At 44.3% G+C, this 20,092-nt stretch overlaps 1 protein-coding gene across 2 annotated transcripts in view; it reads left to right on the forward strand.

The window, feature by feature from the left end:
* LOC124709385 (neuronal calcium sensor 2) overlaps positions 1-20,092 on the forward strand; it is a 672,737-nt gene that overhangs the window by 412,663 nt on the left and 239,982 nt on the right. For both annotated transcript variants that reach the window (XM_047240834.1, XM_047240835.1), the window contains one exon: positions 3,435-3,576. In XM_047240834.1, coding sequence (XP_047096790.1) covers positions 3,435-3,576 — 142 coding nt within the window. The remainder of the gene's footprint in view (positions 1-3,434; positions 3,577-20,092) is intronic.

The following is a 20,092-nucleotide window of genomic DNA, read 5'->3' on the forward strand; positions in this document are numbered from 1 at the left end:
GAAGATCCGTTAGATGTGTGTCCAAATGTAGATGACGGAACACCGTGAGCAGTTCACCTGTTAAATCGCTTTCGGGACGAAAAGAAAAAGACTGAACATTTGCGTCAAACCAAGGCGTAGGTCGGACCGGACCTCACATTCAGCGGTATTTGATATCTTCAGTGGTTCACTAGGTGGCAAAATAAGTCTTCGCTGACAGTTAAGAGCAGATTTATAAACGTTGCTAAGTGAGTTTTGGCCAGTGGATATTACTGACAGGACGAATAAAGATGTTTTGTTTAGTAATGCGCAAAATCGAGAACCTCAAAGAATCAAGAAATCTATTTTTGGTGGACCAAACGAATTTGAATACACATTAGAGATCCGGGAGCTTTGAGCAGTACGACCTTGCTGATGGGGTGTATCATAGACTTCAGCCATGCAGCAGACGTTAGTCGTAAATGTCTAGCTTTTCGGAACCGTGTCTAGCCGCTAGATAGCGAAAATAACCACATTTTGTTCTGTTTTAATAGGTCTTTTTAGCTTTTTGATAACCTAACTTCAGAATTAAATTGATGAACAGCTACAATATTTTCATCAGAAGTTGTTTTTACATTATTTTCTCCTCCATTCGTTTTCATAATAACTATTCAAAATTTCTGGAACAGTTCTTAGCGAATTGTATAGGTTATGGTGGTGGTGGTGGTTAGTGTTTAACGTCCCGTCGACAACGAGGTCATTAGAGACGGAGCGCAAGCTCGGGTTAGGGAAGGATTGGGAAGGAAATCGGCCGTGCCCTTTCAAAGGAACCATCTCGGCATTCGCCTGAAACGATTTAGGGAAATCACGGAAAACCTAAATCAGGATGGCCGGAGACGGGATTGAACCGTCGTCCTCCCGAATGCGAGTCCAGTGTGCTAACCACTGCGCCACCTCGCTCGGTTGTATAGGTTATGTTAAGGCAAATAATACGAAGTGTGCACGATAGAAAATTTGTTTTCTTACATGCATCTTTTTTTGTGCAGCGTTCTTTCTCTTTTCAACGACAAACAAGCGAAAACGGTTACCCTAATTCCGATAGTAAGGGACAGCTGTAAAGAAACGAAAGAAACGGAAGCGGATACACATCCGAATACAGGGAATTGTCAAGAGAACCATTAATTTCCTCATGTGTGGATCCACAGCCTCAACGTAATTTCTGAATGTTAAAACCATTGTTATGTCAGCCGTAGACTATCAGAAATTTTTTACACAGGTGAATCTTATTATACAATGTAATACACTGAAGAGCCAAAGACATTGGTACACATGCCTAATATCGTGCCCCCTCGAGCAGGCAGAAGTGACGCAACACGACGTGGCATGGATTGGACTAATATCTGAAATAGTGCTGGAGGGAACTGACACCATGAATCCTGCAGGGATGTCCATAAATCCGTAAGAGACCGACAGTCCGACAGGATGGAGATTTCTTCTGAACAGCACGTTGCAAGGTATGCCAGATGTGCTCAATAATGTTCATGTCTGGGATGTTTGGTGACCAGCGAAAGTATTTAAACTCAGCAGTGTATTCCTGGAGTCACTGTGTAGCAATTCTGGACGTGTGGGGTGTCGCATTCCCCTGCTGTTCGTCGGAATGCACAATAAACTTGAATGGATGCAGGTGATCAGACAGGATGCTTACGTACGTGTCACCTGTCAGAGTCGTTTCTAGACATATCAGGGGTCCCATACCAACTGCGCATGCCCCACACAATTACAGATCCTCCACCAGCTTGAACAGCCACCTGCTGACGTGCAGGGCCTGTGAATTCATGAGGTTGTCTCCATATGCGTACACGTCCATCCTCTCGATACAATTTGAAACGACACTTGCCGATCAGGCAACATGTTTCCAGTCATCAACAGTCCAATGTCGGTGTTGACAGGAGCAGGCGAGGCAGTAATGAAGGGTACACGAGTGGGCCTTCGGCTCCGAAAGGCCATATCGACGATGTTTCCGTTGAATGGCGCGCATGTTGTCACTTGTTGATGGCCCAGCATTGAAATCTGCAGCAATTTGCGCAGGGGTTGCACTTCTGTCACGTTGAACAATTCTCTTTAGTCGTCTTTGGTCCCGTTCTTGTAGGATCTTTTTCCGGTCGCATTTCTCTTCAGTCGTCGTCGGTCCCGTTCTTGCAGGATCTTTTTCCGGTCGCAGCGTTGGCGGAGATTTGATGTTTTACCGTTTTCCTGAAATTCACGGTACACTTCTGAAATGATCGTACGAGGAAATCCGCACTTCATTGCTACCTCGGAGATGCTGTGTCCCATCGCTCGTGCAGCGCTATAATACCATGTTCAAACTTACTTAAATCTTGATAACCTGCCATTGCAGCAGCAGTAATCGGTCTAACAACTGCGCCAGACATTTGTTGTGTTATATAGACGTCGCCGACCCCAGAGCCGTATTATGCCTGTTTACATACCTCTGTAGTTGAATAAGTATGCCTATACCAGTTTCTTGGGCGCTTGAGTGTACATTATTGGCCAGTTTTGACCTGTGGTCACTTTCGCGTGTCTGCAGTATCAAATATCAACAAGCTAATACAAGATAAATAGGTAAAACAGTTGACTGCTGAAGCTGGTTGATGTTTGATATAGCAAACGTTTGAAAATGGGCATAGCCCAAAACTTGCCAGTAATATACTAGATGTAATGAAGTTTAACTGTGTAAAATTTCTGACAGCCAACGGTGAACATAACAATAGTTCTAGCTTCAGAGATTTTACGAGAACACGCAACAACTGTTGTTCTGGTCTCAAGTGCTGCTGGCCACAGTCGATCCGCAACGTGAAACTGACTATTTTGTCCTTACATAAGCCGTTCGAGCGATCGACGTGAATTCTCGATTAGACTTTGAAATCGAGAAACTATCCGTTCTCGGATTGGCAAACGCTAGTTCGTTTTGTATTTTGGTTTGTTCGTTTTATGATACTGTTCATTGAACTTTTTAGGTGCATTTTGTGTGTATTGAAGTGTGTTGTGAGGAAGAGCGCCAAAACTGAATTGTTTCAGGAGTTCAAAAATAGTTTTTTTTACTGTGTAAATTATTATCAGTATGGACACCAAAAATTAGGGACCTTTTTCCCCAGTTAGAAGAATCTGGTCTGCTTACATTGGTTGAATAACTAGTAAAAGTTTCCCTTGTCACGGTGTGAGGATCAGCGCCACGTGTATCCCTTGGTTCCGGCCGTAGAACACGGCGGTGCGCCGTCGCCGCCGCACTGACTGGGATGTTTGCTGCTGTAATGCGAACAGAATTGTTGCGCCTCTGAGGGCCGCTGTGTGGACGGAGTTGCGGCCCAACTCTGGGGAAGTGTTGGCGGCCGGGCCGCCGCTGCCCCTCCCTGGTCCCTACTCCTATTCCCCAGTTGCCGGCTGACCCACCACCACCGCGCGGCGTGCTGTTGCAGGTCGGGGTCGGCGGGCCGCCAAGCCGCCAGCATGGGCTGCTTCGGGAGCAAGGACAAGCTGTCCAAGGAGGACATGGACTTCCTCAAGTCGCACACGCGTTACGACGAGGCCACCATCAAAGAGTGGTACAAGGGCTTCAAGGTGAGTGACCGTCTTTTTTCTTTCTACTCTCCTCTCCATCTTTCTAACGACCAAAGTTACGGCGTAAAGTATCGAACTGTGTTGATTTTTGTCCTTTATATTTCGTCCTTTTACATATTAACATTGCACATAATGAACAACAGCGAAAGGTCAGCGTTTAATAAGATCTCCATTTAATCTACCCACCATTTCTTTTTCAGACTTATTCACGTAGCAGATAATTAAAGAAGCCAACAATGCAAAACAGATGCAGGTGTAGAATTTAAAACATTTCGAGTTTTTCTTTCTGATCCAACACCAAATTTGGCTCTACTGATAGGGACGCCATGTAGCATTCGTTTCAGTTCGTTCTAGCTGGAAGATGTGCGTTCACAGATGCTCAGATTGGAACCTGGAGGGAACGCACATTGGTTAAAACACTGAGCTCTAGTGTTTTAACCTGACTGATTTTTTATTTTTTGTTTCTTTCTTTGCGTACACACCATCTGAACATTTTTCGACGTCACCAGACTCGTTTTGTTTATCCATTTACTTGAATATGTTGTGGATCCCGTCGCCGCCGTATATATCTTCGCGGCACTCAGCCTTCTTCAGATCCGGAAATTCGTGGTAAGGTCTTACGGGACCAAACAGCTGAGGTCATCGGTCCCTAAGCTTACGGGCTTCTTAATCTAACTTAAACGAACTTACGCCAAAGACAACACACACACACACACACACACACACACACACACACACACATGCCCGAGGGAGGACTCGAACCTGCGACGGGGGGAGCCGCGCGGGCCGTGACAAGGCGCCCCAGACTGCGCGGCTCTCCTGCACGGCAGCCTTCTTCACCTAAATCGATTGTGCCAGTACTACATTACAATTTATACAAACGAAAAACTTATTCATAGTTAATTATTTGTAATCTGTAGGGTGTGTCCGGTCCAGAGATATACACAAAAACCCTTATAACGAAAGAAATCGAAGTTTTATGTTGTTGCGTAAATACGTAATCGATAGATACACTCTCCAAGGTGTGACCCTCATCATTTCATGAACAGCGCTGAGTCGCACGGCCCATGCCAGCATCCTGGCGAACTATGCATTTCCACAAGTGCCTCTTCACGTCATTTCCCAGCAGTATGGTGCCCCCTCCCCACTCTCTATACCGTAAATATTTTACCTCATTTCTCTAAGAGACGATTCCTGAGTGTTACATGAGAAGGGGGATCCGATTGCCTGGCCCCCTCGGTCTCACGATCTCACTCAACTGGATTTCGGTGGATGGGATTTTATGAAGGAGATTATTTGCAGAGCAAGGGTTCGATATCTGGTAGATCGATCTGAGACAACGGGTCTATGCCGCAGTAATGGCGATAACACCTGTCGTGCTTATGAACATGGGGCTAGAAGTGGAGTACCGTTTCGATATCTGTCGAGCTACAGACGTTGCCCACATTGAACTGCGCCAACCTGCAGAAAAAAGTGTCAGCTGTTGTGTACAATGTTGGACAAATAAAGTTATAAACCGTAACAGGCGCTGAAATATAAGCAAATGTCTTTGTATAGCCGGCCGGTGTGGCCGAGTGGTTCTAGGCACTTCAGTCTGTAACCGCGCGACCGCTACGGTCGCAGGTTCGAATCCTGTCTCGGGCATGGATGTGTGTGATGTCCTTAGGCTAGTTAGGTTTAAGTAGTTCTAAGTTCTAGGGGACTGATGACCAGAGATGTTACGTCCCATAGTGCTGAGAGCCATTTGAGCCATTTTTGTCTTTGTTTAGCTCTAGCCTGGACACTCTTTATTATTCCCTTTATACATATAAACCACTGACCATTATTGTAGTTGTTATCTTCGTTCCAAAGACTAGTTTGATGCAGCTCTTCACGCTAGTCTATCTTCTACAAACCTCTTCATTTCTGAATGTTACTGCAGTCAACATCCATTTGAACATGCTTACTGTATTTATGCCTACGTCTTCCTCTACAGCTTTTACGCTAAGTCTTACCTCCATCACCAAACTGGTCATTCCTTGATGCTTCAGGATGCGCCCTGTCAGCCATCCCAGGTGGGATGGCGAACTCACCGTCCACTCGATGCTAGTGGTCGACACACTTTTACCAACAGCACAGCAGTAAGCTGCCGGTGTAGTCATCCTTGGAGCGACCTTAACCTTCATAATGAGCGTGCACTCACTTTTGTTCCACTGGTTTCAGTAGTGGACTACTTTTGACATCCGAAGGACGTACATGTTTTGATAGTTTCGCAACGTGGATACTTAACGTTACACTACGTAACGTATTCCCCTTTTCATCACAGTGTAAAGGTAGCCTGTAAAAACTAGTGTAGCTGCCTGAACATGTCAATTTTCCTGATAGTACCACCGACTTCCAGGGCGCCATACTCTACATAAAATGAATCATGAATACATTAGTCTGTAGTATCCTTGTACAAATAAGTTACTTCCAGCTGTCAGAAATCCTCGCTCTCGCACATAGTCATCATAGCGCAGAACGTTTTGCGCATTCACTCGGTTACATACATTGAGCTACAGACACCAGTTCTGTGACAGTGAAGGGCTGTTTGGTTGTCAGGACCGTATCACAGCAGCGCATCTAGTCTGTTAGTAGCATTCCCTCGAATTGAGGATGTCCGCAGCTCGTGGTCTAGTGGGTAGCGTTGCTGCCTCTCGATCACGGGACCCTGGTTCGATTCCTGACTGGGTTGTGGATTTTCTCTGCCCGGAGACTGGGTCTTTGTGCTGTCCTCATAATTTCATCATCATCATCGTCATCATTTGTAACTATGGCTAGTCTGGACTGTGTAAAACAGTGGACTGTGTAAAAATTGGGGCTTTGTACGGGCGCTGATGACCGCGCAGCTGTGGCCGAGCGATTCTAGGCGCTTCAGTCCGGAACCGCGCTGTTGCTACGGCCGCAGGTTGAATCTTGCCTCGGGCGTGGATGTGTGTGATGCCCTTAGTTTTGTTAAGTTTAAGTAGTTCTAAGTCTAGGTGACTGACGACCTCAGATGTTAAGTCCCATAGTGCTCAGAGCCATTTGAATTTTCAGTTATTATTTCATAATGTAATATGCAGTAATAGATAGTAGACAACTAGCCGTGGGGTGCAGACTCGACGTATATTCCAGGGCTATAACCCCAGGCTGCTGCAATTTGAACTAACTGACATCTCTTCCTATTTTCTGTTCTTTCTTTCCTCTTACTACCTTTAGTTAGTACACCTTTTAGTTTAAGAAGTAATAGGTCGCACAAAACACTAACAGCGTAGTGTCTAGGAAGCCTGCTCACTCGGTACTCTAGACAAACAATCAAACCAGTTGTATTAATGAGTTTTATTAAAATAAGAAAATTGCAATACTTAACAAAATTGCAATACTTAACTTTCGCAATTATACAGATGTGTCGCAATCGTAGGGCGACATACAGAATAATCAATCTTCTTCAGTACAATCAGTCCCAAGTCTGTGCTACATTGAGAGTGCAAGCGAAGTGACTAGAGTTGACGCTGCTGTAGAAGTGCCTAATCTTGAAGCTGCTATTCAAACTGGGCCGTCACCAGTAGGTCGCGGCGCTTATGTCCTCTTCACATAGGGGCCGCTGCTGTCGCGTCGTCGTCCTAGAGGGAGGTCCGGTCAGCGTGCGACTGGCTGACTTCTTCTCACAGCCTTCTCGTCCCTGTCGTTCCCGACTGGCCTGCCGGTGCTTGACTTTACAACATAACAAACAGAACTATCATTTTTTTCGGTTATTATTGCATTATCAAGTGACATTCCGTATGCAGGTTTTGAATCAGTGTGGCAATTGTATATCATTTCGTTATTGTAATTTGATAGTTGTGTAAGTAATGGAATCAGAATAGTATCTAGACGCCGTACTATAAAGTTCATGCAGAAAATAAATAAATAAATATATGATAATGTTAGAGTAACTAATTCGATTTAAAAACTTAGTACGAAGATAAGACGAGAGCTTACACTTGTTCTACATACTATTATAGACAAAAACCTCCGTCGCTGTTTTGCACCAAGTAAAAAGTGCTTCATTTCCCTGGCGGTTTAGAACTTGGAGAGAAACCAATTCGGAACGTTCATAATACGTCAATGGCTGTCCAGTTTCTAACCATATATATGTTCTGTCCTTTCAGAAATTATAATTTACGGAAGTAGCAATAGTGTCCATGTTCATGCTGCGTTGATGGGGCAAATGTTATGAACACTTACAGGGTTCGTGTAATACGTACACCACTGAAGAGTTAGCAAAACTACATTAAGCCTATTATGGCGACCGGGCGGGATAGCGCAGTGGTTAGCACATTGGACTCGCATTCGCGAGGACAACCGTTCAAACTCGCGTCCTGCCGTCCTGATTTAGGTTTCCGTGATTTCCCTAACTCCCTTACAGCAAATGTCGGGATGGGTCCTTCGACAGGTCACGGCCGCTTCCCTTCCCCATCATTCCCTAATCCAGGCTTGTGCTCCGTCTCTAATGACCTCGTTGTCGGCAGGACGTTGAAAGCTAATCTTCTCCTCCAGTTTATTATGGTGACACAGCATGAACCTAGGGATGTTACTGAGAATATTCTAGCGATTTCCATCACCAAAGACTACAATTTGCATCACGGCAAGAACAGTGACACAACTCAAAAGTCCAATACTCCAGGAGACTCGGCTTACAAGATTAATTCTATAAAACTTATGTTGAAATAGTATAAGCTTCCTTTAAATTTTACGTAGTTATTGTTGGCAGTAAATTCCATTATATTTTTCGTGCACGTTAGGGCACCTCTCACGCATTTTTCAATGACAAACTAAAAATTGCCATTTTTCGACTTGTCGCTTTTCTTCCATGTCACTTTTCTTCCATGTGAATATCATTCAGAGTTTGCCAGTACAATAGCTGATCACGACTGCTTCATGATTGTCATCATCAGAAATTTCAAGAGAAATTGTCTTGCGTAATCAGAGAAACATGGTAGAAATTGAAATTCTATATATTTACTTCACAACGCCTAAAAACCAATTCGTTAGTGAACGCTTGTGCATAATATGAAAATTGCACGGAGACACGGAATAAAACGTCCAGGCAACAGAATTCGGACGTCATTGCCGGCTCAGTGTGTGCCAGTTACTCGTGCACGTCACATTAGCACTAATGCGTACAGACGAAGTTGCATTTTTCTCAAGGTGTCGCTCTGCGCTTCGGCGCATACTTTTATGGACTGAAAGCTTTGCTCATCCCGCTGGAAATGCAGTGGTCAGCCTTGGCTTCCAGAAGGCGAACAGACAACTTTCCTTTAGCGTCCGAGCCTAGCGGCACGAGGTGGAGATATGACGAAAACAACGCCCGCGCTCTCAGTTGTCTTACACAGTTTCCAGCGAACTGGAACCACATCCCATTTTATGTTTAAAGCCTATTAACAAAAATTATGTGTTATACTTTTGCACTAACAAAAAAATCGAACCGAAATCATTACAGGGCTGTGACTTTATGTACCAAACCGTTTCACAAAACTCGCTTGCCAGTGTGGTTCGTTTGAAAGGGCACAGCCAATTTCCTTCCCCCAAAGACCTCCTCATCGACGGAACGTTAAACCCTAACATTCCTTCCTTTTGCTTTTACCAATGTGGTAAGGGTCACTTTCCTTACATTTGGTTTCAGCAATAGGGGCTTCCAATAGGGTAGTTCTTCGTCGCTTTCCATATGTAACTAACGCCTTACGATACTTCTGTCGACAACCTAACGTTCATTTGAACTGTTTCTCTTGATCGATTACCACGTTTTACAAGAACAATGTTGAGCCGTGGATCTATAAGATTCATTATCTTACTTACGAACTTAAGTACGACTAAATGTTAATGTGTGTCTCCCGCCAAGTATGGGTGCCCGCTGCGAGGTTTCGCCTGATTTCATGCGTCCCAACATAACTTACCTGTCATTCGTCTCCTTCTTCATGAGGAATCTCGGCCGACGCTGTAGGGGCAATGAGGATGCTCCCATCATGTTTTCGGTGGGAGTTGTTTGATCACCAACCATACAACCCGGACTAGGCTCCCTCTGATGTTCATCTGTGCTCACGTGAACCACTGGCCATGAAGGCAACATTTTGGCACCGACAACGAATTGCATACCAGCGTAAGGAAACGGCGGAAAGCACAGGCGGCTGCCTTCTACGACTAGGGTATGGAAAGTCAGTACAACGCTACGAGAAATGTCTAAAACAGTAAAAAACAGTGTAAAACAGTAGCTGGAAGATGTAGCAGACTGCTGCAAATAAAACATGTAACTTTTTATAGTGGTCTCCATTTCGCGATCCAAGGGACTTCACTTTACGAATAGCCCTCTTATATTAACTTTGCATGCAAAATTGTCGCCAAAAACACGTACAGAAGGTTTATTATGATTTTCTTACAATTCTTAATATTTTATTACGCATATGGAATGTGAGTTGTCTAGATATTTCTTCAAGAAAGACTCAATAAAATATTTTGGGTGCAGCTTTCATGCTGGAAATTGGAAAAAAGCTGTGAAGCAGTCATCGAAAGTGCCGTACAGACGCTGTATTTTCTTATAAAAAGGTTTTATACCAAAGCATTGTTATGTCACGCAAACTAGTTGTGAGGGGGGGGGGGGGGGAGCGGATTACTAAATGAAGAGCATTCGCTGATGATAAAACTGCATTGAGATATGTTAGTATTTTTTGTGATTCCTCAAATAAATGGTTTCCTACTGCCGATCTTAACCTGTAAAATGTTTTTATTCGGTAAATAGGGGAGCAAGGTAAGGAGGAACTTTCCACCATATTGCCCTTACCCTTAGGCATTACGCAGGGCTGCAACACAACGCGCCCTGCCGGCTGGGGTAACTTGAGTAGGAGCCCGTGGCGCCACAGAGCTGCGTTGTTAGCGCCAACCCGCTGCTCGCCACTGCACTGTTACTCAAATTGTATGCCGACGACGACGCCGCCGCCCTTTGTGACGCGTGTTCTCCGGCAAGCCAGAAATATTCATGCCGCCTCCCTTTTTCCGCGCACGTCTGCAGCCGACTAGCGCACTGTTATTTTTTCTTTTACTCTTCTGTGAAACGTGCACATATGGCAAGCGAAACTGTTTTCCCCGGACCGCGTTCCCTGTTATCCACCAGGCGAGGTGGTGCAGCGGAAAGTGGTGGGCTCGCATTCACTAGGACAGAGCTTCACATCCCCGTCCTGACCTCCAGATTAAAGGTTTTACATTCTGTCCCAGAGTTATTTAAGGCAAGTGCTGCATAGGTTACTTGAAAAGGACACGGCCGATTTATTTGCGTAGTCTTTCCCAAACCAATCATGGACTTGCGTGTCTAATGATTTTTTTGTCATTGGAACGTTAAGTCCTAATATTCAACTTCCTTCTGTGTTACGTTACCGAAGATGCCTCGAGTTTATTGCTGAATTGAGCTTAGTGCTGCAATTTGAACGTTTTATACAATAGTATTCGTTCGTCGCCGGCCGGGAAGGCCGAACGGTTCTAGGCGCTACAGTCTGGAACCGTGCGACCGCTACGGTCGCAGATTCAAATCTTGCCTCAGGAATGGGTGTGTGTGATGTCCTTAGGTTAGTTAGGTTTAAGTAGTTCTAAGTTCTAGGGGACTGATGACCCCAGAAGTTAAGTCCCATAGTGCTCAGAGCCATTTGAACAATTTTTTTTATTCGTTCGTCCGTTTCTTACCGCGTGATGTGGATGGCTTAATATTAGATTAAGTGTTACAGGTGCGGAAACAATAGTTTTGGTACGATTACGCGTGCCTCGAAGTACACACAAGAGGAAAAGAGGCCCATGTGATGACGTAACTGGAGTTGTTCTCTCGTACTCACACGATCTGTAGGCCAGCACAAAAGATGTCTTAAGAGATCCCGAATAACATTATCAGACACGACACATGACTATAAATTCTATATACGGTGAAGAGTCGAGTATGAATGCCTACTAAAGGCAGAGCTGTCGCTCGGTGCTTACGTTTCAGTAGCTCTGCTGGAGAGTACGGTAGTCGTATTAATTCGCCTACCTCTACCGAACGCCTGGTGCTCGCTGATTCATACCGGCAGTTTTTCAGGGAACCTACAGCGCAGCCTTTGCTGGAGCTAGGACCTCTGGCTGGTGGCTACTCTTGCAGATCAGACGAGGCTCTCCGTAGCTCATGCTCCGTACTGTCGGCGATTGCACCCTGGTCACTGGTGCAGTTTTGCTCGAACGGTCCATTATGTAGATACGGTTTTTAAACACCAACCGCTATGTAGCTTGAGAACTGTTATGCTAAAGAGGGTCATGCCAGCAATTGCTGTCAGCCTGCGTTCCCTCATTGGCTTGTATTTGCGGTTATTTTCAGGAACAGCACCGCCCGTCAAGTATTGATCTGTATTTTCATACGAGTATTGCCGTTTTTTGGATGTGAAAAAGCTGTTGGTGTACTTTAAGTAATAATTATCTACATCCAGTCTGCCTTGTTAGCTGAGCGATCAGCGTATCTGAATGCAATGCAGCGGGGCATCATCGACACGCATGTCGCCCAATGTGGCGTCAAGTGAAAAGACTTGCAACTCGGCGGCCGAACTTCGTCAGGCCATCAGTCGCATACGACATTTTCATTCCATTACATTAGCATCCAGCCACTTTAACTGTACTTGTTAGAATTTTATTACACATTTCCTCTCAGCATCAGGTTGTTAACACTTAGTTTGTGGCGAGCATTTAATAAAATAAAATTACTTTGATTAAAAAAAACACATTGGAATATTGGCCTTTGTCGTACATAAAATCGCCCACTTTACACACTGCAACCGCGCAGCAGACCGTGTACTCTTCTTCAGCCGTGGGCAGCAACTTGACGTTTCTCCTGGCATCCGGAAGTATTTGTCAGCTACTACACCCATGATGGCAATTTTTATGCGCAGCTTCTGTGATGATGAGAGCATTGTTTCTTGAAACAGGTAGCTGGATTGTATGCAGAACACTTACAAGTGGCTGAGTAGAAATCATTATTACTGTTTCTGATTTGTTGTAGATCCTAGTGCCGTCCCATTTTGTGTGGGGAATTTAGAGAGTGTGAAGAATCCTGTAAAAGTATTTTTATAGAAGGGAGATAAGCTCCAGTTGCATATGAAGTGCTATTTTTCTGAATAACAATGTGTTAGCGATAATGAATAGCTATTGAGACTTGCGTAACGGTGATATTCAGAAACTGAGGTAATATTATCAAATTGAATGAGCCTCTGATTGCGTGTTAACTGACAGTACAGTCTGATCTATGTAAATCGTATTTTCGGAGTACATCGCAAAAATATTTTGTGTGTGGTGATGGCTGGTTAATATTATGCCCTGGGAGCATAGATTAACTATCTGCTGGAACCGTAACCATCGTTTCTTTTTCGTACCTCACTTGATAAAAACGGAAACCTCCAAGGATCGCCTTGTTGTCTGCCTGACTGTTAAGAACCCTTTTTCTCACGGAAGAGCTGACGTATCCAATTCAAATATATGTCCGTTACTAAGGTCTCTCATACCTTGGCGGTGTAAAACATTGAAGATTTTAAGTTGCTGAAATCAAAAGATACGGCCATTCTTGTCACGTATTTTGATGCAAACTCAATCGTCTGAATTTATACCCGTTTACCCAGAATCATGAAATGTGGCAAGAAAGCAAGGTTGCACAGTACAGGTAAAGAAAAAAATCCAGAATTTGTTAAATTGTAATTATATCACATAAAAAGTATCTTTTGCCCTTGGAACTTAACATTACTCAGAAAAATATTACTGATTATAAACATGACATGTAAGCTATAGTTATGATTCAGTAAGTAAGTAAAAATATTTTATTAAATCTTTTCTCTGTACATGCGTAAACTGAAGTCCCCTGCACGCTGTAGACATTTTGATACAATCTTGGAATTCCCGGAACCGATATTTTTCCCGTATCGATAATAGCTTATAATCGTCGAGATTCTCGATACCTGGGAATGATGGACTGTGTATATTCGTAATTAAGTTTCTATGGAACTCTCAGTGCGGAAGTCGTACTCGCACTTGGCTAATTTTTTTTTAATGCACTCTGCAACTGGTCAGTTTAATGGAATCGTTGTTGTTGCAGTCTTTGTACCACCGAAAGGTTAGTGACTGACATTAGCTGTCTGTTGTTTCGTGTTTCGCTTGGGCATTAACGAAACTTTCAGTTCGAAATGCGCCCTGTTTGGGTACAGGTAACGTTCTTGTAAATTCTAACAGAACAACACCCATACCTCTGATGCTAAGTGCTTAAAAATGGTGGACTGACGCAATAAGTACTACGAAGTGCAGCTACATAAGGGGAGACTTTTTCATGGTTATTAATGATAAAATATTTGTCAGTAGACATATTGGAAGAAATGTAGCGTTTGTTTTAAGAATACTAATTGGGCGATGTGTTTTTAAGTGTGTGCAAGTAATTGTATCGTGACGCTTTGTTAAGGTTGCAATGACACATTTTGTAAAATCGGCCGGAACTTAAGTGAATCTCTGAAGCAAACTTAACAATAATCAGTTTGTCACCACATATCTCTCCTACTTCTTTCAGGAACTTAAGAATGCTGCTGGAAAGTGCATAGTTCCCTGTGAAAGGCAATACTGCATTTGTTTCTGCCTCCATACGCTGTATTTCACATCTTAAACTTTGATACAGCCTACTGCTTTACCTTCTGCGGCTCTGTCCATTACCAGATCACATGATATCTTGCGAACCATGGATGAAGGGTATCAGACGGATGCCATATTCCTTGACTTCCGGAAGGCGTTTGACTCGGTGCCCCACTGCAAACTCCTAACTAAGGTACGAGCATATGGGATTGGTTCCCAAGTATGTGAGTGGCTCGAGGACTTCTTAAGTAATAGAACCCAGTACGTTGTCCTCGATGGTGAGTGTTCATCGGAGGTGAGGGTATCATCCGGAGTGCCCCAGGGAAGTGTGGTAGGTCCGCTGTTCAAAAATGGTTCAAATGGCTCTGAGCACTATGGGACTTAACATGTATGGTCATCAGTCCACTAGAACTTAGAACTACTTAAACCTAACTAACCTAAGGACATCACACAACACCCAGCCATCACGAGGCAGAGAAAATCCCTGACCCCGCCGGGAATCGAACCCGGGAACCCGGGCGTGGGGTCCGCTGTTGTTTTCTATCTACATAAATGATCTTTTGGATAGGGTGGATAGCAATGTGCGGCTGTTTGCTGATGATGCTGTAGTGTACGGGAAGGTGTCGTCGTTGAGTGACTGTAGGAGGATACAAGATGACTTGGACAGGATTTGTGATTGGTGTAAAGAATGGCAGCTAACTCTAAATACAGATAAACGTAAATTAAAGAATCCCGTAATGTTTGAATACTCCATTAGGAGTGTAGCGCTTGACAGTCACGTCGATTAAATATTTGGGCGTAACATTGCAGAGCCGATATGAAGTAGAACAAGCATGTAATGGCAGTTGTGGGGAAGGCGGATAGTCGTCTTCGGTTCATTGGTAGAATTTTGCGAAGATGTGGTTCATCTGTAAAGGAGACCGCTTATAAAACACTAATACGACCTATTCTTGAGTACTGCTCGAGCGTTTGGGATCCCTATCAGGTCGGATTGAGGGAGGACATAGAAGCAATTCAGAGGCGGGCTGCTAAATTTGTTACTTCTAGGTTTGATCGTCACGCAAGTGTTACGGAAGTGCTTCAGGAACTCGGGTGGGAGTCTCTAGAGGAAAGGAGGCGTTTTCGTGCATCGCTACTGAGGAAATTTAGAGAACCAGCATTTGAGGCTGACTGCAATACAATTTTACTGCCGCCAACTTACATTTAGCGGAAAGACCACAAAGATAAGATAAGAGAGATTAGGACTCGTACAGAGGCATATAGGCAGTCATTTTTCCCTCGTTCTGTTTGGGAGTGTATCAGGGAGAGAAGATGCTAGTTGTGGTACGAGGTATCCTCCGCCATACACCATATGTTGGTTTGCGGAGTATATATGTAGATGTAGATCTAGTCTTGTTAACATGTAGCAGTAACGCGCCCTTTCTCATGCTGCATAATTTACACAGACCACTTTCGCCGCTTTCTTCTGCCCTCTAACACTCGTTCATTTCGCGTTTTGTCTGAAGCTGAACGAAGTTGACGAATTTCATTTCACAAGAGCTGCGCATGCACGTTACATCCGTAGCAGACAATTTGGGCTTTGAGTTTGAAGATGCAAAAGCAGTGAAACAATCGAACCGAGGTCTTAACTGGGTGCCGTAAAATTAAAATTACTCCACTTAGGTAATTATTGTCATTCTTCGTAAATGATGTGAAGATCTACTGAATTAGATCTTCTTCAAATTTGTCGAACCGGCGTCACTTAGATGTCGGCTACTAGTAATAAATAATCTTCGAAATGATCTATTAGCTGATAATGTCTTTCTTTGCGTCTGTTGAGGCGGCAGGCAAGCTCCGCACCGGAAACGCACGCGATATCACCACAGCTGGAACAAGCTTCCCAAAAGTTTGCGTGCGTCCCGGGGCTCACGACATCTTGCGGTTTTCCACAGGGTCACGCAACGCCACAGAGCGACTTGCGGACGACATGCATACAAAGTACGGTGTTATTCCTGCGAACGAACAGCGGCGTAATTATCTTGTAGCACGGAGAGCGGCCGGTGTTCCCGCTGTTGCGTTCACACCCGCAGAATACTTGTACTTAATTTGCATGGTAAAGCTGAATGTTTGTCTCCAAACGCTCGTTGTTGATTTTTCTCAACACGTTCTTCTTTTACTTTTATTTTGGTTAGCAAAAATATCGTACGACCGGTAACTTCGTTGCAGATTACGAGCATTTTCGCTATCCACTAGCAATAAAAGCGTTACCTGGAGTAGCAGTAAAAATGTTCTCGAATGTTCTTCTCTGCTCCGAAACTGGTGAGCCGATATATAACCTTTTGCGAGTCAAAACTCCAGCTGACGATATGGCTTAACTGAGAGAGGACATTTGGAAATTTGTGGTAACTTCCTAAGGGAGCAAACTGCTGAGGTCATCGGTCCCTAGGCTTACACACTAGTTAATCTAACTTAAAATAACTTACGCTACGGACAACACACACACCCATGCCCGAGGGAGGACTCGAACCTCCGACGGGGAGCAGCCGCGCGATTTGTGGCAAGGCGCCATAGACAGCGCGGCTACCCCGCGCGTCAGTGGAAGGACGATTTTCCGTGTAGAACCTAACTCTCTGTAGCGTTAACGATATTGATGCAGCGTAATTAAATTAGAGCGTGTAGTAGCTGGCGACAATCAGTTCATGAGATTTTGAACGTCAAAAGCAAATACACGCACTTTCCGCAAGAAATTACCGGCTGATTATTTTGACAGCTTTCGACAGCTAAGTTCGTTAGCAGTCATAAATTTACGATTCACGGAAAAAGGTTTGTGTGATGCGTTGGAGCAGTTCGATGATGTTAAAATGTAATAATAAATCAGGGTACTCCCATAGAGCCATTAGTGTAATAAAGGTGAATTACATCTCTTAAAATATTTGAATAACTCGCCTAAACGTATGTTGGTAAGGATGTTTGTTAGCTTGAGCCGCGTGGGTTAGCCGCGTGGTGTCAGGCGCCTTGTCCTGGTCTATGCGGCTCATCCCGTCGGAGGTTCGTGTCCTCGCTCCGGCGTGCGTGCGTGCGTGTGCGTGCGTGCGCGCGTGCGTGCGTGCGTGCGTGTGTGCTTGTGTGCGCGTAAGTTAGACTAAGTAGTGTGTAGGCTTAGGGACCGATGACCTCAGCGGTTTGGTCCCATAAGACCTTACCACAAATTTCCAAATTTGTTAGCTTCAAATCAGTACCGCTCTTTGGAGTACTTAATACAATTGTAAAAAGAACTTTGTATGGAGCATAGTACGTAATATTTAATGTGCTTTACTGCCATCAGCATAGGTGCACCAGATTTTTTTTGCTGTAAGACTAAGTTCCGTACACGCTCAGCTCATCTTCTGAATATGGCCAGAAGACTGCGCGGAAATATCGATGTGGAGTGTTCCAGATATCCAGCACTTGTCCCGAAATTTTATTGTATAATCTGCACACCGGGAAAATTTTAAATTTCACACGTTAATATTTGGTGTAAAAACGCGGAACATCAAATAGAAAATAGAGTAATCTTTTATTTCCAGAGATTTTACAGTATTATTGATGCATTTAACTTTTACAGGGAACAATAAGCCTCTTGACATATCTGCCCACATTTTGTTTTCACGTGATCAATTATTAAAAATAAAATATTGTTTTTAATAAAGTTATCTGATGTTTGTTGATCAACATTTACATTTCGTAATAATACAGAATTTACATAAGAGTAAAATATTTTGAACCAGCGTGACTCAAACCAAGACTTCGCTAATGTGAGTAACTCGAAATCTTTTGTACTTAAAACTGCTCGGAAATCTCGAATACGTCCGCAGCGTAATCGGACGGCGCAATAGATGAATCGTCGAATAGCTCAAGTCTTTCATTTAATGTTGCGCACCGGATGTGAATGCTTCCTGTAGAAGCAGAGTCAAGCGACAACGTACCGCTGAAAGCACGTCTTTACGTCTGTCGTTTCTGTGCGACCGCCCCGCAGTCGGCGCGTGTGCAGAAGCGAGCTCCGTGTAAATCACTCGCTTCACTTTATCTGCGTAAACACGGGGCCCAAAAAGCCACTAAGCGGACGGCCCACAAGCCCAGCGCCACACAATATTAATGAAAGCAAAGCTCGCTTATGAGCCGCAGCTTTACTGCTGATGTGCGGGTAGGAGCTTTGTTGCTGCAGTGGCTGAACCTAGTAGGCAGTCTTTCAGTACGAGTGATGTAGAACCTTAGAACGTTTAGGAACGCATGCGCAGAAGTCACATTAAGTAAGAGACTGCTCACATTGCTAAGGAACTTGGCAGTATTTGGTATGCTGGATTTACCACATCACGTTAGGCACCAGGTTATGGAATTTTATGAAATGAGAATTGGAGTAGTGTAAAATGTAGGTACTGCTTATAGATGCACGTTGGAATGAGCGGAAAGGTAATTAGAATACGTCACAAAGAACACAGGAAAGTGCTAAAGACGGAAAGTCTACATATGGTACCCATCTCAGAAACCTAAGCCACGCCTGCAGAGGAATACGTAATACAGTTGCTGACAAAAAAGGTGGTGAGGAAACGACATGAAATTTAACGGGTTGAGGAGGCATGTGGTGAATTTGCAGTGATTACAAAATAGAGCGAAATGTACAAAGAACCTGTCAAGATGAGGCCACGCATCTGAATGACGTTGCCCATCAGCCATTGTATTCTCTCCGAGCAGGTCTCACACGTGTTCTATCGGAGACACATCCGGTGGTGTGGCCAAAGGAGTACACCAACTTACGCAAACAGTTCATAGACACACATACCGTGTGTGGACGAGCATTGTTCTGTAAAAAAATGTCACCACGAGAGGTCGCATGAGAGGTAGGAGACAGGATGTGCGTGACGTACCGTTATGTGTCAGTTTCCTTACTCATTATCAGCCGTCTCCGTAAGTCATACCCGATGGTTCTCCACTCAATGACACCAGGAGTAACACCGCTGTGGCTCCCCAAAACGTTGAAAAAAAGCGACCTCTCCGCAGGTCCCGCCGGACTCGTCGGCGATCGTCATCCCAGGTAATGCAGAACTGTGATTCGTCGGTGAACACAACGATTCGCCGTTCATCAGCAGTCCACGTTACCAGGTGGCCGAATGAAGACCAACAAGAGGCCCCTTTCTAACTCTGCCAGGCGCTGATAACGCTGTCCCACACAAAGTACGCGGCATTTCCGTCCCCTTCACAGTGATCAGGCAACATCTGACGCTATTGATGCCTCTTATATACCCTACCATGCCAGGTACCAACAGTAAAAGCGAACAACACTAACGCATTCTCGTGGCTGTGTTAACTCCCACAGAGAATTGCAATTCCAATCATTTGCATACCTGCCGATGGGATGTAAGTGTAATAAATTGGATTCGTATTCGACCATGTCTCTGAATGCTCCATTTCTTTCTTTCTTTCTTTTTTTTTTGTCAGGCTGTGAGATTTAAAAGCTGTACACTCAATACGAAAAGGTAAATTGCTTGATGTACCGGTACTTGAGGGGCTGAAATATTTGGTGCCTAAGGAAGAAAACATTGGTCGCTACTCAGCGCACAAGACGAATAGAAAATCCTTGGTGTTTTATCACATCTTTCAGCGCCTATGATAGTGAAGAAAAACAAGTAACCCTTTAAGTACAGCTTGTAAACACTGTCCACAAAATCAATGACACAGAAGCGAGATGGAACGCGAGGAACGCCCAGCCGTTGATATCTTTCTCTCTTTTTATATTAAGACTACTATTATTGTAGTCGTGCCGCGCGGAGTGGCAGCTCGGTTTGAGGTGCTATGTCACGGATTGAGCGGCCACTCCCTCCGGAGGTTAGAGTCCTGCCTCGGGCATGGATGT

Source organism: Schistocerca piceifrons, chromosome 1 (assembly GCF_021461385.2).
Source record: "Schistocerca piceifrons isolate TAMUIC-IGC-003096 chromosome 1, iqSchPice1.1, whole genome shotgun sequence".
NCBI lineage: Eukaryota > Metazoa > Arthropoda > Insecta > Orthoptera > Acrididae > Schistocerca > Schistocerca piceifrons.